General features: G+C 50.4%; 1 protein-coding gene across 1 annotated transcript; it reads left to right on the top strand.

Annotated features, from left to right (window-relative positions):
• Positions 1-375: 375 nt before the first annotated feature.
• SRPRA (SRP receptor subunit alpha) lies at positions 376-26,757 on the top strand. The gene is made up of 14 exons (XM_054005759.1): positions 376-599; positions 5,095-5,178; positions 7,925-8,088; positions 11,106-11,266; positions 12,284-12,449; positions 13,902-14,055; positions 14,816-14,925; positions 15,641-15,759; positions 17,386-17,472; positions 18,392-18,564; positions 19,880-20,093; positions 20,973-21,136; positions 21,302-21,400; positions 25,241-26,757. The coding sequence occupies exons 1-14, from the start codon at positions 474-476 to the stop codon at positions 25,367-25,369; spliced, it is 1,950 nt and encodes a 649-aa protein (XP_053861734.1). The 5' UTR covers positions 376-473; the 3' UTR covers positions 25,370-26,757.
• Positions 26,758-27,096: the final 339 nt, after the last annotated feature.

Here is a 27,096-nt window from a genome sequence, read left to right as displayed (position 1 = left end):
CACAGTACTCCACCCCCGGGCAAGCCTCCAACCCGCGTCCTCCATGTCGGCCTGTCCCCTATTGGACCACGCCCACGGGTAGGGACTGACTAGGGAGTCTTACCATAAGGGACCAATCAGTGCCGCTACTACTGGCTCCGCCTCCAGACAGCGCGCGCGGATAGGGCACTCTGAGCCTCCAGGCCGTCCTGTATGCGTAGAACGGACCAATCGCGGTCTCGCGCTTCGGTTCTCCCCTACTGCAGGAATAGGACAGTACGGTCACTAGATCCCGCCCCCCGCACGAAACGGACCAATCAAAGTCTCCTTCCGGCCCCGCCCCCTGCATTGTGCCCCAGCCGTGGCGTGGTGTTTCCGGCGGAAGTGACGCGGGGAGTTAGTCTGACGTGTGGCGAGGTGGTCGGGCCGGTTACCCGGCGCTTCGGACCCTCCTGCCCCCGTTCCCCCGGGCACGGCCCGGAGCCCGCCCCGCCATGCTCGACTTCTTCACCATCTTCAGCAAGGGCGGCCTCGTGCTGTGGTGCTTCCAGGGCGTGCGCGGCCCCGTGGCAGCCTGCACCGCGCCCGTCAACGCGCTCATCCGCTCCGTGCTGCTCCAGGTGAGCCGGGCCCGGCCTGCGGCCCCGGCAGAGTCCCCCCGCCCCCGCCCGCGCCGCGCCCCAGCCGGAACCCTCCCCCCATGCTCAGCCCCCGGGGGGGAGACTCCCCCCGGAACCCTGCCCCCCCAGCCCTCGGTAGAGATAGACACCCCCCCTCGGAACCCTGCCCCCCCAGCCCTCGGTAGAGAGAGACACCCCCCCCCCGGAACCCTGCCCCCCCAGCCCTCGGTAGAGAGAGACCCCCCCCCCCCGGAACCCTGCCCCCCCAGCCCTCGGTAGAGATAGACACCCCCCCCCGGAACCCTGCCCCCCCCCGCCCTCGGTAGAGAGAGACACCCCCCCTCGGAACCCTGCCCCCCCCCGCCCTCGGTAGAGAGAGACACCCCCCCCGGAACCCTGCCCCCCCAGCCCTCGGTAGAGATAGACACCCCCCCCGGAACCCTGCCCCCCCCCGCCCTCGGTAGAGAGAGACACCCCCCCCCGGAACCCTGCCCCCCCCCGCCCTCGGTAGAGAGAGACACCCCCCCCCGGAACCCTGCCCCCCCCCGCCCTCGGTAGAGAGAGACACCCCCCCCCGGAACCCTGCCCCCCCAGCCCTCGGTAGAGATAGACACCCCCCCCCCCCGGAACCCTGCCCCCCCCCGCCCTCGGTAGAGAGAGACACCCCCCCCCGGAACCCTGCCCCCCCCCGCCCTCGGTAGAGAGAGACACCCCCCCCCCGGAACCCTGCCCCCCCCCGCCCTCGGTAGAGAGAGACACCCCCCCCCGGAACCCTGCCCCCCCAGCCCTCGATAGAGATAGACACCCCCCCCCGGAACCCTGCCCCCCCAGCCCTCGGTAGAGAGAGACACCCCCCCCCCGGAACCCTGCTCCCCCCGCCCTCGGTAGAGATAGACACCCCCCCCCCCCCGGAACCCTGCCCCCCCCGCCCTCGGTAGAGATAGACACCCCCCCCCGGAACCCTGCCCCCCCAGCCCTCGGTAGAGATAGACACCCCCCCCCGGAACCCTGCCCCCCCAGCCCTCGGTAGAGAGAGACACCCCCCCCGGAACCCTGCCCCCCCAGCCCTCGGTAGAGAGAGACACCCCCCCCGGAACCCTGCCCCCCCAGCCCTCGGTAGAGAGAGACACCCCCCCCGGAACCCTGCCCCCCCAGCCCTCGGTAGAGAGAGACACCCCCCCCGGAACCCTGCCCCCCCAGCCCTCGGTAGAGATAGACACCCCCCCCGGAACCCTGCCCCCCCAGCCCTCGGTAGAGAGAGACACCCCCCCTCGGAACCCTGCCCCCCCAGCCCTCGGTAGAGAGAGACACCCCCCCCCCCCGGAACCCTGCCCCCCCAGCCCTCGGTAGAGAGAGACACCCCCCCCCGGAACCCTGCCCCCCCCAGCCCTCGGTAGAGAGAGACACCCCCCCTCGGAACCCTGCCCCCCCAGCCCTCGGTAGAGATAGACACCCCCCCCCTCGGAACCCTGCCCCCCCCGCCCTCGGTAGAGATAGACACACCCCCCTCGGAACCCTGCCCCCCCCGCCCTCGGTAGAGATAGACACCCCCCCCCCGGAACCCTGCCCCCCCAGCCCTCGGTAGAGAGAGACACCCCCCCCTCGGAACCCTGCCCCCCCAGCCCTCGGTAGAGATAGACACCCCCCCCCCCCGGAACCCTGCCCCCCCCCAGCCCTCGGTAGAGAGAGACACCCCCCCTCGGAACCCTGCCCCCCCAGCCCTCGGTAGAGATAGACACCCCCCCCCCCGGAACCCTGCCCCCCCCAGCCCTCGGTAGAGATAGACACCCCCCCCCCCGGAACCCTGCCCCCCCAGCCCTCGGTAGAGAGAGACACCCCCCCCTCGGAACCCTGCCCCCCCCGCCCTCGGTAGAGATAGACACCCCCCCCCGGAACCCTGCCCCCCCAGCCCTCGGTAGAGAGAGACACCCCCCCCCCCCCCCCGGAACCCTGCCCCCCCCCCAGCCCTCGGTAGAGAGAGACACCCCCCCTCGGAACCCTGCCCCCCCAGCCCTCGGTAGAGATAGACACCCCCCCCCCCCGGAACCCTGCCCCCCCAGCCCTCGGTAGAGAGAGACACCCCCCCCCTCGGAACCCTGCCCCCCCAGCCCTCGGTAGAGATAGACACCCCCCCCCCGGAACCCTGCCCCCCCCCGCCCTCGGTAGAGAGAGACACCCCCCCCCGGAACCCTGCCCCCCCCGCCCTCGGTAGAGAGAGACACCCCCCCTCGGAACCCTGCCCCCCCCCCGCCCTCGGTAGAGAGAGACACCCCCCCTCGGAACCCTGCCCCCCCCCGCCCTCGGTAGAGAGAGACACCCCCCCCCTCGGAACCCTGCCCCCCCCGCCCTCGGTAGTGATAGACACCCCCCCCCGGAACCCTGCCCCCCCAGCCCTCGGTAGAGATAGACACCCCCCCCGGAACCCTGCCCCCCCAGCCCTCGGTAGTGATAGACACACACCCCCTGTAACGCTCCTCCTCCCCCGCTCAGCCCTCGGGGCGGGAGACCCCTCCCCCCGGAACCCTGCCCCCCTCCCCCGCTCAGCCCTCGGAAGGGGAGGGGATAGAAGAGACGAAACTTTCCCCATCTCTTCCCGGAACTCTGCTCCCTCCTGCTGTCCCTGGGGGGCGGGGGGGGGGGGGAAGAAGAGACCTTTCCCTTCCCCCGGGACCCTGTCCACCCACTCTCACAGAGAGAGATCCTTCCTGGAACCTTGTTGCCCCCACTCATCCTTGGGGAGTGGCTCTTGTGCCCCTGGCTTAATTTTCTAGTGTGGGGGGGGTTGCCTGGGGGGCCCTGGTGCCCCCCATTCTGTCCTGTGGCAGATGTTGCAGTTGATAAAGAATAGGGCTTCCCTGTAGGGCCCCCTCTGAAAAAAAGCATCATTGTAATTTCTGATCCAGTTGTCACACAGCCCTTTGGAAGACTGTCCCACTGCTTTGTAGTCGGGGGTGTTGCCTGGGCCTTGCCTGTATGTATCCCACCCACAGTATCCCATTGCTGTTCCCCAGGAGATGCTGAGATGGGCCTAGTCCCCTAGGCTGTGTTAGAGCCAAGGGGGCTATGATTATCTCTGGTTTATGCCAGTTGATTGTAGGCCTAGAACTTCTGGCAATTTGCCAAGGCTTCTGGCAGCTGCACAGTGGTGGGGCCTCCCCATCTTCTCCTTCGCTGTGGCTGCTGGGGGCTCATGCTGCTTCCTTAGCTGTGGTTGCTCACTGGGAAGTGTGGAGGTTAGGTATAGACTGCAGTCCCAATTCCAGCTGTGTTTAGGTGAGATTAAGCAATGTTCATGTTCCCTGCCCATGTAATGTCATTTGAGACATGAAACTGAGATCCTAGTCAGCATAGGAAAAATTCTATGCTGCTTATAAGTTGCAAGAGTTGAAGTGTTAACTTTGGTGTCCAGGACTGATTCCAAGTGTAATTACAGTCTACCTCCCTAAAGTCCCTGTGTATTTTCAGTTGACTACAGAATTCTTCACATCTTGTGCTAAACAATTGTGTATCATAGCTGTGTATTGTCAGGTGGTTGCCATGATCCGCTTCAGAAGTGACTGCTTTCCGAGAGTAGATTCAATTGTATATGGACTGAAATGCATTTGGTCCTCTTGGGATGAAAGATGCTATGTTTGGCTGGTGTTTACCTTTTCATCTGAGTGGGATTTAGCTGTTTGCTACAAAGTAGCTTCAGCTGCTTATAGGCTGAGGACTTGAATCATTCCTGCTACAGCTGTATTGAGAAAGGGTTTTTTCCAGTCTGATTGCGAAGTTAACACTCTCCTGTGTGTACTACTGGGAACAACAACCTGTTGTGGTCTATAGCAGTTTCTTATGTTTGTAACTACAGTACTTGGTGTGGCTGCAAACTGTGTACAGTTTGCATTAGGTTGTTGCTAAGTCTTAAACTGTTGACAGGAGTTCCAAGGCCTAGTGTGGCCATGCAGATACTGTCTAATATCCTGTGGTTTGGAATACTGAGGGACGACCACTTGATTCTAGAGAACTTTGAAGACTGGTTTACAGCTTTAATTTGATTGGGGTCTCCATATTCTTCAGAGTTAAACCTATTTGGTTACAGAGCTAAACATCTGAGGGATATAAAGTGAAGGTATAAAGATAGATAAGAAACAGGTGATTCAAGAAGGCTCTTCCAGTTGGCATGAGCTGCAGAAGAGAGCTTTTATGGGGGTTGGGGTGTGTGTGATCTGGGAGGACGGTCCATGAGGCTGCTGGGGCTATGCAATGAGGGGTTTTACATACTCTCCCTATGAAAAGCATGTTATTGAGTAATGATTCCTGATGTAAGGCAGATGCTATGAACTAAAGGTGAGGACACAACAGGAGCCTGCAAAGAAGACTCGAGCAACTAGAACTCTGGGCATTTTTATACAGGGAATTCTTCTCCAGCTGTAGTGCAGGCTTATATCCTGCTGCATGAAATGTGTACAGCTCTTCTATGGTGGATTAATTGTTTTATTTGTTTTTCTTTTAGGAGCGAGGTGGAAACAATTCTTTTAACCATGAAGCTCTTACACTTAAATACAAACTGGACAATCAGTTTGAGCTTGTGTTTGTGGTAAGTAAACTATGTTAACAGCCCCTCCTCTCTGTCGAGGTGTTTGGGGCAGGTTTATAGGGCTCTGTGTCTTCCTGGAATGACATAAAACCCCTAATAAGCTATATTGGTGTATTAATAAACAGATACTTATTAGAACATCTTAAACTCAAGACACTGCGCATGGCTGAAAAAGCCTCTGTTCAGAGCAACTGTCCAGTCTTGCTTCATGACCTTGAGTCAGTTACTATCACAGATGCAACAATGAAGCACAATGTGATGTAACTCGGATATCTACCTCCAAGTGCAGAGCCTTTGAGGTGAAATTAACATATGAAAGATATTTTGAAATCCTTAGATAAAATGTGCTCTACAAGGTGTATTTCATTTTTAAAATAGTGACAGGCTATTGTGATTCCAGAACAGCCATTTGTTACCGAGCAACAATAGGGTGTATGGTTTGTTATAATATTGACCAAGGACTCCCGGCTGCTATTGTAGTGAGGTGACTTGTCCAATTTATTTGTGAAGTTGAATTGAATCTCCCAGGTTTAACAGGGTACATTAGAACGATCCATACAAGACTCAGTGGCCAATTGTAACTGGTACTCCAGTTGCATTTTGGGATTGCTTCTGGTCCATTATGTATAATGGAGGTGCCATTGGTGAGTGGGTTTAGGAGCCATGGCACTAGAGGGCACTGAGATGTCATCTTTGTGTGGGTGGCTGGTATAATTCCAGTGGTGATTCTAACAACCCTTTCAAGTAAGGCTCAGTCGACAAAAATCTCTCTGAAATCTAAAAATCTGGGATTTTTACTACAGGAGGCGGCCTGGGGTGAAATCCTGGCCCTACTGAAGTCGGTGGCAAATTTCCCATTGACTTCATTGGGGTTGAGAACTTGGTCTCATCTGAGTGTGTCAGTCTCTAACAGATCCTGTCAAAAGCCTCAAGTAAAGTAATATGGGAGTCCCCCTTCCCCTTTGCTATAAGTGGGAATCTTAGAGCCTTGAGCCGTGATGATGGTGCCAAATATTTGCATTCTTTGCTTGGCCTGGATTGAATTGTCAGCAGCTTTTTATGTACATTTAGCCAGATTTCTTTCAGTTTACAGTTTTGTTTTTAGTGGTTGATGAGGATAGCCATGGGTTACAATGTGCAGATTAAGGTGTCTGTGGCACGTGTATTTAGCATCTGATCTATTCTGCCTAATGGTTCTGGATGCCCTTGGCTTGGGGTCAAAAGCCAATCCCAGATTAGCCAGGTCCCTCTATAAGGTCATCTTGGATGCAGTTCGTACACTCTTTGTCCTGAGAATAGCTGCTCTATTTGGGGATGTGAGTGAAGGCTCTGTATTGCTGTGAGGTAATCCATGGCTACCCCCTTCCTAATGTGGTAAACAGTGCCTTTGTACAGAATAATCTGAACAGTAGCTATGAAGGAGAATCCCCCTCACCCTTTAGTGCACTTTAAATTTAGGGATAATTTAGGGCCTGATTCTGTGAGATGTGCCCTCAGCAGGAGAAAATGACCGCAGAGTTGGACCCTAAAAAAGTGCATTAGTGGGTGTGTACTAAATGAACTTTGAGAGTAGTTTTTAGCAGTACCTGCTGCTATTTTGATCTATATTCAGCAACGTGTGTGTGGCTAGTGGCTATTTTAATCATCCAGCACTGTAGATACTAGCAGTTCTAGCCTTATGATGTAGAGTAGGGTTGAGATCGGTCTCCATTGGAAATCAGGCTTGTGAAGCTGTATAGTACGTTACAGTTTCTAAAAACTAATTTGGTTAATGTAATGGTTCGAAATAGTAAAATGAGGACACATTTCAAGTTGAAATCTAGTACATTTTAAAAAGTTAGAAATGGCTTCATGTCGTATCCCTGCCAATTTGTGATTTTTACAATAACATCTTCCTATTTAGGTTTTTTCTACCCTATCTGTGAAAGTCCAATTCAAAGGAGAAACTGACTATACCCAAAGTGCTCTCAAATGTGCAACAGCCCAAGAAAAATGAAGATTTTTTTTTTCCTGATAGTTGTTAGTATCATCTTAGGTGTTTGTAACAATAGTAGATACAGTATTTTCCGACCTGTGCTTTTTTAAGTTGATTGTTTCCCGTTTAACTTAAAATGCTAATACATAGAATTTTCCATACAGCATCTTTGAAAGTTTCTGATCTCCAAAGCTTTGAAGTGGACTCTGTAGTCCTAGAGCAGGGGTCTCAAACTCCCAGCCCGCGGGGCATTTGCGGCCTAAGAACCTCCCCAATGTCGGCCACAGGACTCCAGCAATTTTGGGGCCGGGTCCCTCCCTTGCCCCCACCTGCCACCCCCGGGTGCTCCCCCGCTCGCACGTCACCACATACCCACTCCCGCCCGCAAACTCCCTCCCAGAGCCTGCACCCCAATCCCCTACCCCAGACCTCCTCCCAGAGCCTTAGGCAGGTTGGGGGTGAATTTTTTTGGGGGGGGGAGGTTCTGAGTGGCATGAATGACATTATTGGCCTGCTGGGAGGATTTGAGGACTGGCACTGGCCCTAAGGTAAATTGAGTTTGAGACCCCTGTCCTAGAGTCATAAATTATCTAATTGTCAAGATGGCAGCTTCTTCGATCTCCTTTCTCACATTTAAGCTATTTAGTGGTGGTTCTTGCTAGTGAGATGTAACGATAAGAATGTGTTGCAGGGTATCTTCCTTTCAGCTAATAATACACATAGTGTCTGCTTTCTATCAATGCTTGTAACTTTCTGTTCACTTCCTTCCAGGTTGGGTTTCAGAAGATCCTGACTCTAACCTACGTGGATAAGTTGATAGATGACGTCCATAAGGAGTTCCGAGATAAATACCGCAATGAATTCCAGCAGAAAGGCACTCTGGGGCTCCTCAATGGCACCTTTGATTTTAAAGAGGATTTTTTACACCTCCTCCGGTAACGAGACCATTTCTGCTGCGTTCAGTTTCCTTGTGTATCTCCTTTGTGCTGTGTTTTGAATGCCCTGTATTAGGAATTGGCAAGTGGTCTGTGTAGCCATATTATGTCTGTGCACTCATGCAGTGTGTGCTGTTTGGGCTCTTGTTTTGGCTGGCTGTTGTCCATTAGGAATGTTGGAGGGAGTGTTGTATAATGGTTAGTGCAGGGGACTGAGTGCACTTCCCCTGACTTGCTGTGAAGCTCACTAGGCATAACCTAAGGATCCCATAGTGTCCAAAAGAGTTTGACTAAACAAAAAGTCTCCGTCAACTGAAGTCCTTTGTGAACTGTATCTGACTGGAGCAAGAGATGGGAGCTCACCTGATCACAGGCTGTTATGCAGATGTGGCTGCTGTGCCAAAGGACTTCTCATATAGAAGTGACCTCGGGCTAGACACTCAACATCCAATGTCCTGGATTGGACCAGCCAGCATGGCTGCTTTCAGTGCCCCTCTCTGTCTGGACCAGCAGAACACTGAGGTCATCTCAGTCAGAACGCTTGGGTCGGGGTCGTGCTGCATTGTCAATTTGGAAATAACTGAGCTAGCTGTACTGCCCCCAGCTGGCTCTCAGTGATATATGCCAGTCAAGGTGGTGGCACTTGGCCATCTTGTACCCAACTTCACATCAAGGGTCATCCCATCAACAGATCTTCTGTGCTGAGGCAGGGCTTACACTGTGAGTGGGAACAGAAGCAGGTGGTATAAAAGGCGTTCCTTTTGAGTCCATCTTCACTCCCTATACAGCCAACCTCTCCTTCCCCCAGCATCCCTGATATGACTCACTGCTCCTTCACAAGTGCCAACTCTGACCAATTTCCAAGCTATTTGACTGTAGAAGCCTTTGGAGTGTTTTTCATCGATGATTGAGATCCTTGATTGTGGGGTTAGAGTGGGGCAGATAATGTCCTAATTAATATGAAGCCACGGTGAGTAGAAAGTCTATTTCCCTCCCCAGTGAGACAAGCATCACAGCCTCTGCCAAAGGAAACAGGTGAAATGGGTGGTTTCAGGTTCTGGAATGATTGTTCCTGATAGAATTGCCAAGATTTGGTCACGATTTAAAAGGCAAAAATAGTAACCATTAAATCCTAAATGTCAGATAGGAAAGGCCCAAAAATGATCCTGCCCATTGCCCGCATCCCAGTTTGAACTTGGAACCTACAGGGTATTTACTTACAGGGTATTTCCTAGTGTTTTGCACAAGCAGTGGGGCTTCCACAGCCTAATCCCTGGCCCATATCCGGTGCACCTATTGATTTGTGGGGGTTTCAACTCTGGGATAGGAATGGCTTGTTCCAATCTTCATGCGCTTCCACCAGCTGATGAAGAGCATCCTAACAAACCCCTCCTAAAGGCCAGGAAAGGTAGTAGGTACTGAATGAACAAACATCAGTTTCTTAAAGATGCAGATTTAGTCCATGGGAGTCTCAGGTTCCAGGTTTCCTCTGTTAATAGGAAATAAGTTGTTGTATGCAGTGTTGTAGCCATGTCAAACCCAGGATATCGTGGTGCATTTGTCCAGAAATTCTTCTTCAAGGTGGCCCATGAAGAAGTTGGCATATTGATGAGCCATCCTGCTACCCATGGCTGTTCCTGTGGTTTGGACAAAGTGTTCATTGTTGAATGTAAAATTGTGATGGGTGAGGATGAAATGGATGAGTTTGGGGTGAATATCTGAGGGTTGTCCACTGGCTTGTAGATATCTGAAGCAGGCAGCTATGCCGTCATTGTGAGGGATGTTGGTGTAAAGGGCAGTGACGTGGTGAGGATGGTGTTCTGAGGGAGGCTGTTAATGTTGTGGAGTTTGTGAAGGAAGTTGCTTGTGTCCTGGAAAAAGCAGGCTTTGTGTTTTAAGTGATTTGAGAACGATTTCTATGAGTCCCGATTTTCCGTGAGAGCCATGGCCACCGATGATGGGTCTGCCTGGTTCCCCTGTTCATTTATCTTGGGAAGCATGTTGAAAGTTCTTGGGGGATGAGTTTGTGGAATTTCTCTTGGAGGAGTTTGGGGAAGGATTTGATACCCTTAAATTCCTGGGTAAATTGTGGTGTGGGGTCATCTTTGAGTTCTTTATACACCTCTACCCTGAAATAACACGACCCAATATAACACGAATTCTGATATAATGCGGTAAAGCAGTGCTCCAGGGGGGCGGGGCTCACGCTCCGGTGGATCAAAGCAAGTTCAATATAACGCGGTTTCACCTATAACGCGTTAAGATTTTTTTTGGCTCCCGAGGACAGCGTTCTATCGGGGTAGAGGTGTAGTAGATGACGTTGGAGAGTTGTCAATTGGCCTCGTTATCCTAGTCATCAAGTTGAGGACAGCTGTGAGCTCCGTGTGACTGTCAGCACCCACAATGTCCCACTTTAGTTAGTGCAAGTGCTCTTGGTGAGAACGTGCAACACCAGCAGAAGGAAAGTAGTGTGGACACCCACAGCCGATTTAATTACTATGGTGGCTGTAGGTCAACCTAAATTAAGTCGACCTAATTTAGTAGTGTAGACAAGCCCTGAGTACGTTTCGCAGGCCTGAAGAAGAGCTCTGTGTAAGCTCGAAAGCTTCTCTCTCCCCAACAGAATTAAAGAGCCAATTAAAAATATTATCTCACCCAGCTTGTCTCTCTAACAGATGACAAGCACAGATAAGACTGTTTTTTCAGGAAGAGAAGATGTTCAATAATGTCTTTCATCCCTTGGCTTTTTGTACAGTCACATAAAAACTGCATAACAAAAACCAGAGCTTAATACTGTTAGTCAACAAGTGAGCAGAGGCACTGGGACACAGCAAAGGGAGAAAAGATGTCTTCAGCAGAGATTTGAAGAGCTGGAGTCTAACCCCAGGGAGTTGAGGTTTGCAGTATGGTAGGTGTTGCAGCTAGACTCTTGCTCCAGTGATTATCATGGTGTGATGCTAAGTTCTGGACCTGGACTGTATTTTGGAGCATGAATAACACTCTTTCTTTTTGATCAGGGAAGCAGAGGAGAGCAGTAAAATCAGAGCTCCAACTGCCATGAAGACGTTTGAACAGTCTGTGAAGTCTCAGAAGACTGTCAAGTCTATGATAGAAACTCGAGGGGAGAAACCAAAGGAGAAAGCCAAGAACAAGAAAAATAAAGGTTCCAAAAAGGAGGGTAAGTGGATGCAACTGACAGATCCGTGCAGTGGGATGAGCAAATAGCCCAGAGGGCTCCAAAACCAGGCTGTGACCAAGCCCTCAGTGACGGTAAACCAGCGCATACTTGTCTGCAGGCACATCTGCCCAGTAGCATCTGTTACTGGAACAGGTTGATTCAGATCCACTATTCTAGTTGCTTTTGCCCTTCTGTGGCTACCAGCGTCCCTTGCCCTGCATGTAGCAATTGATTCAGTGAAACGGACCACCAGCTGGCAGGTCAAGGTGCATGACATGCAGACTAGCTGCTCATTTGCTCTGCCTTGTTTCATACAAGCTTAGGTCAAAATTTTCAAACTTGGGTGCCTAAAGGTAGGGACCTAAATCAAAATATGCTGACTCCAGTGCTCGGCATTTTGAAAAATAGGTTCCTTTGATTAGGTTCTTAAATATGGATTTAGGGTCTGACTTCAGTGCCTTTAAGCCTCCACCAGGTGCAAGCTCTTTTGAGAGAAACCTGGGAAATTAGCAGAGGGGAAAACTAGCATTAAGGTTATGGGATTAAGCGCTGAGGTCAGGGAAATCCCAGAGTTCAGGTCACTTTGTCACTGGCTCAGTCACTGCCCTACTTGCCATTCTTTCCCCCTATTTAAATGGAAAACTTACTGTATACCAGAAATCGCAATCACGGGAGATGGCTTCCCTGGGAGCCAGCTCATAACACTGCAACTTCTGGAAAAGGTTATGATTGCAAACCTTGCTGCCTTCAGACTGAAATATAAAATTCACTTCCATCTAGTTCCAAACTCTTCTGCTCGGGGCTAGAGACACACACAGATTCCTTACACAAAGGGGTTTATGTCCTGATGAGCAGGGTGTAGAAACCTGAATAAATGTTTAGCATTGCTGAGCTAACTTGTCTGGGATTCTCTGACTCCTGAGTGCTTGTCAATTGCTTGATCACCTTTTAGCACTGAGTAAAAGCTGTTTCCCTTCAATCGTGTGAACGTTGTGGTGAGGGCTCTGTCTTGTCCAGCTTCAGGAACCGAAGCTGCTACTGTCCCCAGTAAAGCAGCCCCAGATGCAAAGCAGAACCCTCCTGCGGCAACTGGGGACAGGGAGGAACTGACCAAGGATGAGATCCTGCAAAAGAACCGTGAGGAATTCTTCAAGAAGCGCCTGAAAGGAGGAGAGAAGTCCAAGTGAGTGAGAGGATGACAGACCTGTGTCCCCCTCTCCAATCTGAGAGAGGTGGTGGTGGTAGGGTGGCAGATCTGTGGGGGAGGGTTTCATCCATTAACAATGGACAAGGATCTATTTATCATACTGCTTTTGAACCACCAACTTTTGTCAGTTGTTCTTAATGTGTTAGGTGGATAGTGGGCAAGAAAGCTTCAGACTCTCTTCCTTAAGGTGGAACAAACAGATCTGCTTTTAAAATACCCCTCCCTAGCATTACAATGCAGGAATATCCCATTGTTCCAATATCAGTGATGACATGTGCCCTTTCTAATCCTGAGGACTGGCACATGGTGTGGCTTTTAAGGGCTTGTGCTCTTTGAAATGTCATTGCCATATTTCCTGGGTGAAGGTGAGGCAGCAGTAGGTTACCTTCAAGGCCGGCTCCAGGGTTTTGGCCGCCCCAAGCAGCCAAAAAAAAAAAAAAACTGCAATCGCGGTCTGCGACGGCAATTCGGCGGAAGGGCCTTCGCTCCGAGCGGGAGTGAGGGACCGTCCGCTGAATTGCCGCCGAATAGCTGGACCTGCCGCACCTCTCCGGAGTGACCACCCCAAGCACCTGCTTGCCAAGCTGATGCCTGGAGCCGGCCCTGGTTACCTTAGGGTTCTAATGAGGTAGTCTTAAACAAGACACTGGCTTTTGAAAAAGTATCTCCTTGAGCTTGCTTGAAAGTGTGGAGATGGCACTTTTTAGGCCCTCTGAGAGATCCAGTGCTGTCCACATGTCTGCCCTGTGCATGACCAGGAACTTAAACAAAGGGTGAAATCCTGGGCATATTGAAGTCAATGGGAGGTATGCCGTTGACTTCAGTGCGGCCAGGATTTCACTCAATGTGAACTTTTTTGAAAATCACCTGATCAGGCTGCAGCAGCTATTGGAATGCCAGACACTCAGTCTGCCAGCGGTGGCAAACTGCCATCATTCAAACATCTCCTGTGGCTTTTGGCTTCTTTAGGATGCCCGTGTCATTCACTGGAGGGCGGGGAGAAACACTTTTTGGATTCACAAACTGACCAAATTTTATCTGGAACAATTGTACAACCCTGTTCCTCAGTGGTACATGTGACTCAAAAGAGAAGGGTTGTATTGGACTGAATGTTGCCCATGCTTTCTTGACTACCTCCAGATTAAAGGGATGCTAGCAACTTACCCTTCAAACTGATGGGGGTCAGAAAAGAATTCTCAAAGCTGGGGAGGGATGTTATGGAAGTTCTCTCATTCGCTGAAGCATCAACATATTGGCCACTATGGAATACCTGGTGAACCAATCCCACATGATAAACCCTATAAACTCATCCCATTCATATGGGAGTCACCCCCTGCTTAAAATCGCTTCTTGTAGTCCACTCATGGTGGGACTGTCACTGCTATCATCATAGAGTTTGCTTTAATAGCTTCTCCTCTGCCTTTCCAGCAAGTCCCCAAAGCCTGAGACTCAGAAGGAGAAGGGGAAGAAGCCCCGTGTGTGGGAGCTGGGGAACTCTAATGCCAAAGTACTCGATTATAGTAACTCCACTACCAACGGAAACACAGACACTTGTCCCACAGAGGAGTATGACCCTGACATGGTAAGGTCCTAAACATTCCCCTTCCTATAGAATGATTAGCCTCTGTGCTAGGCCCTGGGGCATTGCCACTGCAGCTTACCTTCACCTGACTTGTACTCTCAGATGGAGATCCTGAGAGTGGCCCAAGCTCCATGGCTGGATTAGAGCCTGCAGAACTGAACAGAAACTGGGGGTGTGACTGCTACAGATGAGGTCTTAGTTGGGCAGTGCCTTCCCACTAGTTTGCCAAAGTTATTGCTCAGTCTCCACTAGGCTGTGGAAAGCTGCACCCATCTGGCTCCTCATGGTGCTCTTACAGTTTTGGACCTCAACACCAGAGGAATCATCTCTTGGAGGAACTGAAATCAGCTCCCCAACTGCTAGAAAAGCTGTGGGGGGGAAGGTGGGGGCACCTACCTTAGGGGGATACCCATGCAATATGGAAGGTTGTTTTGTAGATGGAGCAGAGGGCTGGGAATCGGTACTCCGGGATTCTATTCCTGTCTGTCATTGCTTTGCTGCGTGATCTTGGGGGAAGTTATTTCAGCCTTCTGTGTAAAAGGAAACCACCACTTAGCTCACTAGGGAGTTGTGGTGATTAGACAATATTAATAAAACTCCCCGAAGTCCCCGCAGGTGCTACAGATGGTCACATTATTCTGACTGACCCCTCACGAGTTCTCTGTAGCAGTGAGCCAGTGAAAGAAGTCAACTAAGGCTTAAATGCCAGGGTCTGATTCTCTTTATGGCTTCCCCTCTTCCCTACCGCCATCCTTTTCAGGCCCTAGGAGATCGCGATCGGGAGCCTGGCCGCCTTTATGATCTTGAATATGAGAGTGATGAAGAGGAACCTGAAGAGGAGAAGGTTATTCAGAACCCTTCACAGCCCAGGTAAGTCCTCCTGCAGCCCCCCTATCCCAGCTATCTCCTTGCTTTATCTCCTACAGCTTTTCCTCCAACATGTCCAGCCTGCTAAGCTTGTATAGAGTAGCTTACATGGATCTCGGGCACTGCTAGTTGATGCCTTGGCTTTAGGAAGGAAGTATTGTCTTAACGCACTACATGCTTTTGGCCTGCTTTGTCCCAAATGCTGGTGCACATGGCAAATAAGCAGTCTGCTGTGAATGGCCCTTCCATTTCTGCAGGCTGAGTCATTAGACTAAATGATCCTGTAATCACCACCTCCAAGCCGGATCTGTGTTCCCTCAATGACTCCTGATATACCGTTGGCACCTCTCTGGGCACGGTAACCGAGCAAAACCCATGCTAGTTCCCAGACAACTTTGGAACTTGTTTCGTACAGAAGTTTTGTACAAGGTAGGGTTTGCAAACCTAGCTTCGTCCGTGCTGCTCACAGATCAGCTAATACAGACCAGCGCCCAGTTTGAACTATTGCCTGTTAATCTGGTTCTCCTATTAAAATGCCATGGAACTAGGGAGCAGGTCAGTCCCAGAACGCAAAAGTGACCAGTTGCATATTAGCTTGAGAATTGCAGTCATGGCTGTCCAGTCTTCTCCTCCCTTTAGCTGCTGTTCTCTTCAAGAGCATCACCATCCCTTTACGCTTGAGAGCTGTAATGTGTAACCACACTTCGCTTGTTCACAGGGCTAAGAAGGGTGGTTTGGGAGGCATGTTTGGGATGCTGAAAGGCCTGGTGGGTTCCAAAAGCTTAACAAGAGAGGACATGGACTCTGTGCTGGAGAAGATGAAGGATCATCTGATCGGTAAGTCTGGAATATCTCTTACAAACTAGTACCCTGTGGCCTTGCTTTTGGGGTCAGGCTCTACAGCGACTGGTCTGCATTTGGAAGGAGCCATTTCTCCAGTCCTGCCGCTAAAATTCTATTTCCTTTTTTTTGTATCAACAGTCGCATTAAGGATTTAAAGTGACTCTTCCAGGAAGTGGGGTTGTAGCTCCGCCACAGATACTGTAGGTTGCCCTGAATTTTACCCCGTTAGCCAGTGATCATGGAACTGTTGCTATTTCCAGCCTTTCTCTTCAACTCTTCTTCCAGTATTATTGTTCTCTCTCCTTAGCGAAGTTTGGAGTTCGGTTATGTCCTTCCACGCTGTCTATAAACTGTGCTGCAGGAGTGTTGCATATGCTATTTCCACAGCATGTGTTCTGCTGCCCTGAATATATGTGCAGAACAGGGCTCGTGGAGGGAGGCTAACAGAACAAAAGATGTTGTGGATGTGTCCCACATACAGCACTCACCATCAAAAGTCCCCCTTGATGAGCCTTTTCCTGGATGCATGGGCCTAATTTTAAACTTGTTGAACTGGGGACCCACTTACCCAGTGTCCTACGTTGAGGTAGATCCTTGTGTTTTGAATGATATCGAAACAAACCCATAACATAGCTCTGACTACAATGCTGGTGTAAAATTTCTCTCAGGGACGTTTGCAAGTGGATCAGGTACATTGAGTGGCCAATTCTTCTGTGATATCAAGGTCGTAGGTGAAATCCACTACTATCTGTCACGTATCTTTCCTGTGGCATGACATGCTGGATAATCCCAGTTATGTCTGACATGATACCCTGTTTTTGGACTAGTTGATAGAGTGGTGCTTAGGATAGTAGGCCTGTAGGTTTGTGTGTCTGCACATTGTATTTAAGAGATCCTACTCTTTATATATTCTAATTGGTTTGCTCACATTCTGTAAAATGCCTCTTGGGTTGTACTGGTGACAAGGTAGGGAATGGTCAGGTTCTAGTGACAATCCTAGATTTTTAAGAGGGCGGTAATTCACCCACATCAAATCGAATCAGGCTGAGCTGAATATAATGCACTTTTGGAACAGACTCAGAAGGGAACTAGTGTCCCAAGCAGTGATGTGGATGGGTTCAGAAGTTCTTGTCTCATCCAGAGGACTCTGATGGGTAGGGGAGGAAGATAAAATGGTTGGGATCATTGGCGTTGACTGATGTGGAGAGAAACTATTGGCCCCAAAACAGGATCTGTACTTCCCTGGTGGTCTGACAGTGAAGTCCTTGCTTTGATCTCCCTTCCCATGGAATGGGGGGTTGCTTCGGGGCTGAAAGATCATTTGAGGAAGCATCTGGGCTGTGGGTTGTGACCGGGGATAAGAGGGCACATTTCATGCCCTTCAAGGCCTTGAGAAGGGCATCTGCACTCATTGTCCATATTGCTGTCTGCTCTAGAGCAGGGTATGATTGGCAATGCCAAGCTCTGCTCTCCCTCAGGGGCGGATTACCCTCCCGACTCCTCCTCCCTTGGAGCTGGCTGGGATAGAGACCTTCTGGGGGGACTGGGAGAACCCTGAGTCCTGTAGCCCAAGAGTCTCGCAACGCTAACATCCGCTCCTTTGGCTTTTCTCTTCCAAAGCGAAGAACGTTGCGGCTGAAATAGCTGTCCAGCTGTGTGAATCGGTGGCTAAGAAACTGGAAGGGAAAGTGATGGGCACCTTCACCAGTAAGTGTTTCTGTCCTTCCATTCAAGGAGCTGCTCCGAGTTCTCTAACCTATTAGCCCAAGTCTCTGTAATGCCGTCTCATTCTTCCCCCACCCACTGCCCTGATGCTTGAAACAAAACGTGCCAGTCCCAGCAGATCACTGCTGCTTTTCGGCTGTGTTTCAGCCCTTCTAATATTCCAAAGGACATGGGACCCTGGGCTTGTTCCAGCCTGCCCTTGAGGCCTGTTTGTGCTTGCATAGCCTAGTCTCTAGTTGCCAAGTGGCTTGTGACTCTCAGTGCATGTGCAGAAGGGGATAACCTCAGCCCATGTTTCTCCTGCTGGGTAAGCACCTCTCCATGGTTTAGGAATGTCTAATCCACTGCAGTTCTGGATTCCTGTAGTTTGGCCTTCAAAGGATATGTGGGGGAGAAGGTTAAATCTGTGGTGCCAACCTCTGCAGCAGTTCACAAGTTTAACCTCTTACACCCAAGAGCTGGGATTTGCTAGTGGGAAGCTCTTGCAGTCGATGAAACGGGCAGAGGGCCAAAGGATGAGCAGAGGCCTGAGAATCTATAGAATGGTGGTTGCTCAATTTCACACCTTTTCGTAGCAGTCTGGGGCAGGAGTGAATGAATTCATCCATCCCTGCTCCAGGCTAGAAAGGAGGACTTCTATGGAGGAGGCAGCAATTGTTCTAGAGACGCACTATCAGGGGAGGTCAGCAAGTGAACCTGATGGCACAATCGGCAGATTAACAAGGGAACAGCCAGTCTGCTCCAAAGGGAACCCACATTCCTGGGCATGGCAGTTGTGAGCCAATCTAGGTTGCATTTGACTGTTATGCTCCTGAGATGCTGTGGGGGAAGGATGGGCAGTGCTCCAGCCACCTCATCTGGGATCAAATGCTGACAAAGGTTCCTCTAATTCCTTTCCCAGCGGTGACCTCAACAGTGAAGCAGGCCCTGCAGGAGTCCTTGGTGCAGATCCTGCAGCCCCAGCGCCGTGTGGACATGCTGCGTGATGTCATGGACGCTCAGCGCCACCGCCGGCCATATGTCGTCACTTTCTGTGGTGTCAATGGGGTTGGAAAGTCGACCAACCTAGCCAAGGTAGGGCGCAGTCTGCATGCGTTCTCAGGGATCAGCCTGGTCACTTCAGGAGGATCCACCCTCCTTTCCTACTCTTATTCCAGAGACACCATCTCAAATCCCCTTGGGCTATGGCACCCAGATCCCTAGAACCAAAATGAATGGTTTTTCCTAACCTCTGTTCAGTTCACTTCCTTTGTGGGTCCAACAGCTCTTTGAATTTTGTTGTGCTGATGGGCAGTTCAATTTCCTAAATCATGCACTAGTATATTGCCACTAGTCTGCACTACCTAGTGGGGATGGAGAACTGGTGTGTGCTCTGACTCCATTCACATGCACACCTCCTTCCCTGCTGAAAAGCCCCTTGTCAACGTCAGCAGGGGAGAAGAGATCCCACTAACAAATCACCGTGCTAGTTACAGGGACTTCTACCAGCCTAGTCAATTTCAAAGCCCTGCACGTTTATCTTTAAACCCATGGCTTGGCTAATTAAACTGAGGATCTGGAGAAGCAGCCGCTTAGGACTCTTCCCTGTGTCCTTACCTCCCTCAGGCTCAGTCTGGCTTAGATGATCAAGCTCTTCCTACAATGTGTGCAACTGACTGGAAGGCTTGACGTGGTAATATGAACAGTGCTGTTAAATGCCTGACTCAGGCTATGCTCTGAGATCAGCAGGAAGGCAGCCCTGCACTGCAGCAGTGATGTTGTCATCCCTAGGATAGAGCTGTCACTAGAAGCCAAGACTGGCCTGTGTGTACAGCCCTGAGCAGGCAATGGACACACACACAAGTGCTCTGGCATCCTTAGAAGGCTGTGTAGACATGCAGGGTATTGGTTACTACAGGCAGAGCTTAGTGATGCCTGCAAGCATGTGTGGGTTCTATTGGGGTTGGAGATAGGAACCAGTGCTGGCTTGATCACTGCCTCGGTGTGGTGTGTTCAAAGGGGCATTTCTGTGGGGATGGAGGGACAGGGGGGCTGTAACTCAGCCAAGGGATTCGGCTGGGGCCTGAGATGGAAGCACCTGTATGGATTGTTGGCATTATAGAAGAGCATGAAGCAGGTTCCCTTTTCTTTTTGGGGAGTGGGGGGGGGGGGGCATTGCCAACATATTCACCACTCTCCTCTGGAGACTTGGGCCCTTCCCTACTTGATTTGTCAGTGACTGCCTTGGGCTGGGACATTTGGGGAATCTCCTTTGGCGACCTTTGGGATGGTGGGGAATGACACAGCAAACTGCCTGCGGGTGGCATATGGGGCTGGGAGCTGAGCACAGCTGGACTCAGGCTGGGGATGGCAACAGGATCTCTTCCCCCCCCCCCCCCCCCCCCCCCAGATCTCTTTCTGGCTGATTGAAAACGGGTACAGCGTCCTCATTGCCGCCTGCGATACGTTCCGAGCGGGAGCCGTGGAGCAGCTGCGCACGCACACCCGCCGCCTGAACGCTCTGCACCCCCCAGAGAGTCACGGCGGCCGCACCATGGTGCAGCTCTACGAGAAGGGGTACGGGAAGGATGCTGCTGGCATTGCCATGGAGGCCATTTCGTATGGTGAGCCCTAGCCCTGCCTTGGCCGACTCCTGGGCGTCCAGAACGGCAGTCTGCTTTCCAAGCCAGGAGCTGCTGTTCTAGGGGAGGGGGAGTGGTCACGGGGTGTGAGGTGGGAATACCAGTCAGGACTCCTGGCGTATCGCGTAAATGTTTCAGCTGGGGTGGGGAACTGGACTGTTGGGCTGTGTTCCTGGCTGTGTCATTGACACTGCAGGTTTGCCATTCCTTACTGCTTCCTCGCCACCACACTTGTAATAGACCCCGCCTCCTCTTCAGGTCCCCGCCCAATGGACAGGTCAGGAACAGCCCCTGGTGGAGAGCTGGGTGGAGCACAGACTGGAGATCAGGGAAGGCTTCCAGCAGTGGGGATGGATTCCTCCTTCGTCCAGGAAATCAGGGACCTTGTGCATTAGCTGCCGTGCCCTCTCTTCTGAACTTGAACAGCATAGGGGGTGGGGTAAGCCAGTTTCATAAGGGTCAGTGTGTGCCTCAGTTTCCCCAGTTGGGGATCAGTTTGCCTAGTGAAGGTTGAGTAGAAATCTGCCTACTGGGGAAGGTTTGAACCTACCTGCTCGAGAGAAGGGCCCAAGCTGTAGCATCAAGCTGACCTTCCCCAGAGTGCAAGGTTCTTCATCTGGGGTCTTGCGTGGGCCCACAGTTCTAGTCCCCTAATTTTTATGCTGACTGGTCCTGTCCCAGGGAGGGGATTTATTATGGGTTGTGAGTGTCTTGCAGTGAGAAAATATTGTAAGGGGGGGAAAGAGACTTGAGTAAACCCTGATACTCTGCAGAAGGGCAGTAGCTGGAGGAGCAGAGTGAGTGTGACTAGAACTCTCTCAACTTGCTTCATCTAATAACCCCCTTCACTTCTTTTCCCAGCACGTAACCAGGGGTTTGACGTGGTGTTGGTGGACACTGCTGGCCGCATGCAAGACAATGCCCCCTTGATGACGGCTCTGGCTAAACTCATTGCAGTCAACACCCCTGACCTGGTCCTGTTTGTCGGGGAAGCCCTGGTGGGAAATGAAGCAGTGGATCAGCTGGTTAGTTTCTGATTCTTTAACCTCAAACAAAATTCTAGCAGTGGGAGAAGGCCCCTATTGGCATGAGCCTCTGTGTGCACTTTGGGAGGTGCTCCCATACCAATGATGGACACTTGCTTAGAAACACCTACATGGACTTATTTCCTGGCTGTATTTTTCCTCTAGGTCAAGTTTAACAAAGCCCTTGCTGATCACTCCATGGCCCAGACGCCACGTCTCATTGATGGAATTGTGCTCACCAAATTTGATACCATCGACGACAAGGTACGATGGCCATTCACTTTATACCCGGAGATTGCTCATTCTTTCTCTCCCCATTGGAATCTTCTATTTTTAATGTCTTTTTAAATGACCCTGTATGGATCCTCTTCTTGCTGAGACCAAACAGCTGGGGAGAAGTTGAGTAATTGTTTCTGACCTCAACAGGGCATGTTCTTTTGATGCATCAGTCAGATACTCGCACCCCTGAGACTCCTCTCACATGGCCTTCTTGTCTTTGGATCTACTTTCAAGTACCGTATATACTCATTCATAAGCCGAATATTTTTGGTAAAAATATGATGCATCGAAGAGTGGGGGTCGGTTTATAAACAGGTCTACACCAAATTTTATTATTTTAAACTCTATGGAATCATTGAATATCTAATACAGGGATCGGTAACCTTTAGCACGCAGCCCGCCAAGGTAAGCACCCTGGCGGGCCGGGCCGGTTTGTTTACCTGCCGTGTCCACAGGTTCAGCTGATCATGGCTCCCACTGCTGGAGTTTGCTGCTCCAGGCCAATGTGGGCGGTGGGAAGCAGCGGCCAGCACATCCCTCGGCCTGCGCTGCTTCCTGCAGCTCCCATTGGCTGGGAACGGAGAATCACGGTCACAGGGAGCTGAGGGGCTCCATGCCTGCAGACGCTCCAAGTAAACAAAACATCCTCACCCGCCAGCGGCTTACCCTGACGAGCCAGGAGCCAAAGTTTTCCAACCCCTGAAATACAGGGTCAGCTTATGAAAGGGTCATACAGTTTTTGCTATTGGGGGTCAGCTTATAAACGAAAGGGCTAATGAACAAGTATATACGGTAGTTTAATGACTTCAGGTTCTACTTTGGGGTGGGTGGTGACTGCTGGATAATATCACAATATTGCACCAGGGCAAGTGGAATCTTTATTGTAGATCTGAATGTTTGGTTGTCTAAATTGAAGCTATTCCGATTGCTCCCCAACAGAGATCGCTTTGGAAGGGCTGTAACAAGCAAGACACAAATGGCCCACCAGGGAATCCTAGTGCAGATCAGTACTACCAAAAACCAAAACAAACGCCAAAACTTGAGGCAAATTAAAGCTGCTCTAAATCTGTGCTGAGCTAAGGCAGTTTTCCCTTACACGACTTACAGCATAAAAACCTCTTGCACTCTCATATGTCCTATTGATGGCAGCAGTTCAACTGTACAGGCTGTGGAGGATGTCAGCATAGTCCTGAGAAGGTGCTGGCCTCAGAGGGTGCCCATTGCATGCCTGTTTCTCTCTTTTTTCCCTGGACTGGTGTGTTAGGTATAAAAACCTTCACTGGCTCAAAAGGTTTACTCTCCACACCAGTTCCAGCTAGTGTTACCTAGCAGCAGGGGCTTTGGAAAGGCAAAGTGTCATCGTTCTTCCAGGCAGGGGATAGTTGCTGGAGAGATGTTTGAGCCCTCTGAACTTTGAGGTTGCTGACCTAAGCAAACGGTATCTGATTCTGACAATTAGTGTCAGTGCTGGACTTCACAAACATGGCTCAGTTGGGAACTAAGAGCCTTGCTTCAGTTGTCACTGCTACAGTTCCATTGAAAAGGTGGTGGGGAAGGCAGGGGATGGTTCATTTTATGCTGAGCCATCCACATCTGTAATTAGTTGAAAAGAAATTAAGGTCAGGAATGACCAGGTCATTACTTTTGCTGGCCCTTCTGACTGTTCACACTGGAGCTTTCAATTTCCTACTATTAGTACAACTGCTGGGTCAATATGAAAACTTACAGGTTAAAGCCCAAGAGGCCATTGTGACTGTCTGTGACCTGCATAACAGAGGCCAGAGGACTTCCCTAAAGTAATTCCTGTTTGAACTAGAGCAGATCTTTTAGAAAAACATCTCATCTTGATTAAAAAATTTCTAGTTATGGAGAATCTACCACAAACCATGGTGAGTTATTCCAGTGGCTAATTCCCCTCACTGTTAAGTGTACTCCTTATTTCCAGTCTGAATTTGTCAGCTTTGAGTGCTGGCCATTCGACTGTGTTAGACCTTTCCCTGCTAGATTGAAGAGCCCATTATCAATGGTTGGTTCCCCTTGTAGTTACTTAGACTGCGATCAAGTCACTCTAACCATCTCTTTGTTAAACTAGAGAGATTGAGCAGCTCAAGACAATCAGTATAAGGCAGGGTTCTAGTCCTTTAATTGCTCTTGTGGCTCTACTCTGAACTGTCTCCAATTTATCAACATCCTCAAACTGTGGGCACCAACACGGGCACAATAACTTGACTCTTCCCCTAGCCCTGGAGCATACGGGGCAGTCCGGGGGTGAAGCCTGCAGAACGGCTACCCATTCTGGGGCTGGCAAAGCAATTCCCAAGCCTGCTGAAAGTGAAGAAGGGATAGCTCAGTGGTTTGAGCATTGGCCTGCTCAACCCAGTGTTGTGAGTTTAATCCTTGAGGGGGCCATTTAGGAATCTGGGACAAAAATCTGTCTGGGGATTGGCCCTGCTTTGAGCAGGGGGTTGGACTAGATGACCTCCTGAGGTCCCTTCCAGCCCTGATATTCTATGAAAGCTGCTTCCCTGAGTTACACCAGGATGTGCTTGAACCCTCCATGGTAATGTTCAAGCTCAGTGTTTTGCCCTGTTCCAGTGAAGTTTCAGGTGGATTGATCAGTGTGTTTCCTAGAAGCCCTCTGCAGCCTTGGGGAGCCTTATCACAGCATTTAGCTCTGACAGGAGATGATGCAGAGCCACATGAGGAACAAGCCTGACTTCCTGCAGGGGCGCCTGGCCATTACTGCACCCCCTTTCATAGTGGAATCAGAGGGATGAGCTGCCCTTCCCAGTGGGATTTCATGCTGGTGTCTGTCACTGCAGCTCCTCCAGATTGTAGGCAAGAATCACAGACACCAGCACTGATTGTTTTGGCATAGTACCACTGCCTGGCAGGGGAGTCCATGCATGGTAAAAATTGGGTGTTGTCCTCTGCCCCACGTAGATTTCAGCTGCACTGTACATTTGCTTAAATGCTACATCTTTGCTCTGGTTCCCTGCCAAATCAACTATTGACTTTGAAAGACTGTTTCCCTTCAGAGCTCTGAACAAGCAGCTGCTTTAAGGTCTGTCCTGCAGGCTGTTTATTTAGCTCCAGGTATCAGTTTTAGAACTTGTGCTCTGTTCAGTGTGAGACTATGGAAGTGCTGATTGACTGGCAACTCCCTCAGACTTGTGAACACAGTTTAAAGAAATTCCTAGGCACTAATACCTTTGTACAGCAATTAGGCCATTGTATTCTAAAGCTACAAACCTGGCACCTTGAAGTTTAGTTGACTGGCAACCCTAACATTAAGCTGCCACACCTCATCTAGTTAAAATAGTCACACCATCTTCTTGCATACCAATCAGATTCAGCTAGACCCTGCTCCAGTTCACCTGGCTATTCAAGGAACCATTGTCCCTTCTCTCACTGTAGGGAAACGCTCCCTCCATTTGCAATGGAACTCTGCCTGATACCTGAGACACTTCCCTAGCTAATCTAAGCAAACTGGTCTCCCAGTTGGGGACACAAGAGTCTTTCTTGGAGCAGAGATGGACTTTCCAGAGTTGCTTTGATTTATCCTATCCCATGGGGCGGAGAGGGAGTTCAGGTTGTTTAGAACCTTAACTCGAATTCCTGGCTGTCACCCCCTTAAGTTCTCTGGTCTATCAGAAGAACTCCCTTCCAACTTACTGTAACACTAATGGAAATTCAACATGCCCAGCGTACAGGCTTCTGCTCTAGCCAATCACACAATGGTTTTGTTAGGAGTGGGTTGTACATTCAGGCAGAGTCCTGTTCAGCAGATCACCTCAAACCAACTAATTGATCTTTCTTCCACAGGTTGGTGCTGCAATCTCCATGACTTACATCACTAGCAAGCCAATCGTGTTTGTTGGTACTGGACAAACCTACTGTGACCTGCGTAGTCTTAATGCCAAGGCTGTGGTCACCGCTCTCATGAAGGCCTAAAATCCAATTATTGCACCAAATTGCTGTTTGCAGATGTCTCAGAAGAACGTGCTTTACAATGTGACTGACTTGTCTTTTCAGTGTAGTGCAAAACAGAATGAAGGGATAACAGAGCAAGGGGCTGCTACATCCACTACTTGCTTGAATACTTCCTCATGGTTTTCACCAGTGCACACCCCTCCCTTCACCTGATGCATGACTTTAACCTTGGAAGGAGGTTGCTGTCTTCAATCATGTTGCTTACTCTGTTTAGCTACACTTCTTCCATATTTATTGGCTATAAAGCTTATTTTTGGGAAGCAATTGTCTCCTTCAAGTGGAGCATCTGGGCCAGATCAGCTCTGTGGCCTTCAGCCAGTGAAAGCCCATCCCCCTGGATTCCTTCATTCTAAGTGACTCAGCCTACATGCTTTGTAGAGGCTGAAATTAGAGCTTTGTATTGTTCATATCTTGTGAGTGGTGTCAAAGACCTGCAGCACTTCAGGGCTGCTCTGCCACTAAGCATCTATGGACTATTTGGTTTGTTAACGGTATTCTTGATCCTATGAGCCAATCTGGATTTTTAGACTTAGTGGGATCCAAGAGTATAAGTGTCCCAGGCAAGGGGCTGATCCTCTACTGAGCTCTAAGGCTAGCTTTGCACATTCCATAGAGCAGAAATAGATGCTGCTTAGTGGCAGTTTTAGTGTCGCCAACCTGATTAATACTTGCTGCTAGCTGTGACCATGGCAGCTCACCAAAGTTGATAAACCAAAAATAGTAAGTCTACGCCTCTGTGCTTGTCAAGCAGGGGCCTATAGGGAAAATGCTGAAGTTGCCTTAAGGTCCCTAATTCCATTGTCAATGGGACTCCTAAAGCAGGGCTGCCTAGGGTCACTACAGCTTATGGCAAGCAGACTTCCCCCCCCCAGGCAGGAACGGTTAATTGTTAAGAGCTGTATCTCCATCTAAGCTGCAAGAGCATGGCCTGGATTCTGGCAAGCTGCACTGCCTTAGGGTATAGGATAGAGCTGGTTTCTGTACTGCAAGACCCCCTTCCTTCCTCAGCTGTTTCCACATGCCTCCTCACCAGTCTTGAGGATCAAACTGATGCTACCAGAACTCTTGCCTGCTGTCCCTACAGCATTAGCTTCTGCCTCTAATAACCAGCTAGGGAAAGGAAACGTTAGTGGAAGACCATGCTGGCTGCTTACTGCTTTCCTGCCCCCCTTCTCCCTCCCTTCTGAGTGCCTCTAGAGATCCTGGTCTAAAGTGCTACATTGAATAATACAAAACTCTTAAGATGTCTTGTAGCTCTGTATTGCAGATGTGCTATAGTGCAATAAATTGAATGCTGTCTGCTAAAAGATACATAATTTATATAAAAATAAATTTCATAAATAAGTTGAGTGGTGTGTATATGGTTACCTTAGACAAGTTGTTTCTCTTGCTGGAGGGACAATGCCTGACCAGCATAGGCAAGAACATAACCTATAGCAAGCTAACCATTTAGTGTATTTGGCCCTTCAGCCCTATTGTAAACTGAGCTAGCGGCATGGCCCAGGTCGATACAGACAGATTGCACCCTCAAATGAATCAAACCAGTAGCATCTGTTACTGGAACAGGTTGATTCAGATCCACTATTCTAGTTGCTTTTGCCCTTCTGTGGCTACCAGCGTCCCTTGCCCTGCATGTAGCAATTGATTCAGTGAAACGGACCACCAGCTGGCAGGTCAAGGTGCATGAC

This window comes from Malaclemys terrapin, chromosome 15 (assembly GCF_027887155.1).
Source record: "Malaclemys terrapin pileata isolate rMalTer1 chromosome 15, rMalTer1.hap1, whole genome shotgun sequence".
Lineage (NCBI taxonomy): Eukaryota > Metazoa > Chordata > Testudines > Emydidae > Malaclemys > Malaclemys terrapin.
Note: the sequence above shows the minus strand (reverse complement) of the source record. Positions and strands in the feature narration are given on the sequence as shown.

What these genes read in the sequence shown, in the direction of transcription:
- SRPRA (XM_054005759.1), top strand. Translation starts at nt 474, where the DNA reads ATGCTCGACTTCTTCACCATCTTCAGCAAGGGCGGCCTCGTGCTGTGG. An exon ending in GATTTTTTACACCTCCTCCG is followed by an intron (nt 8,089 to 11,105) that starts GTAACGAGACCA and finishes CTTTTTGATCAG; the next exon opens with GGAAGCAGAGGAGAGCAGTA. An exon ending in CATGGAGGCCATTTCGTATG is followed by an intron (nt 20,094 to 20,972) that starts GTGAGCCCTAGC and finishes TTCTTTTCCCAG; the next exon opens with CACGTAACCAGGGGTTTGAC.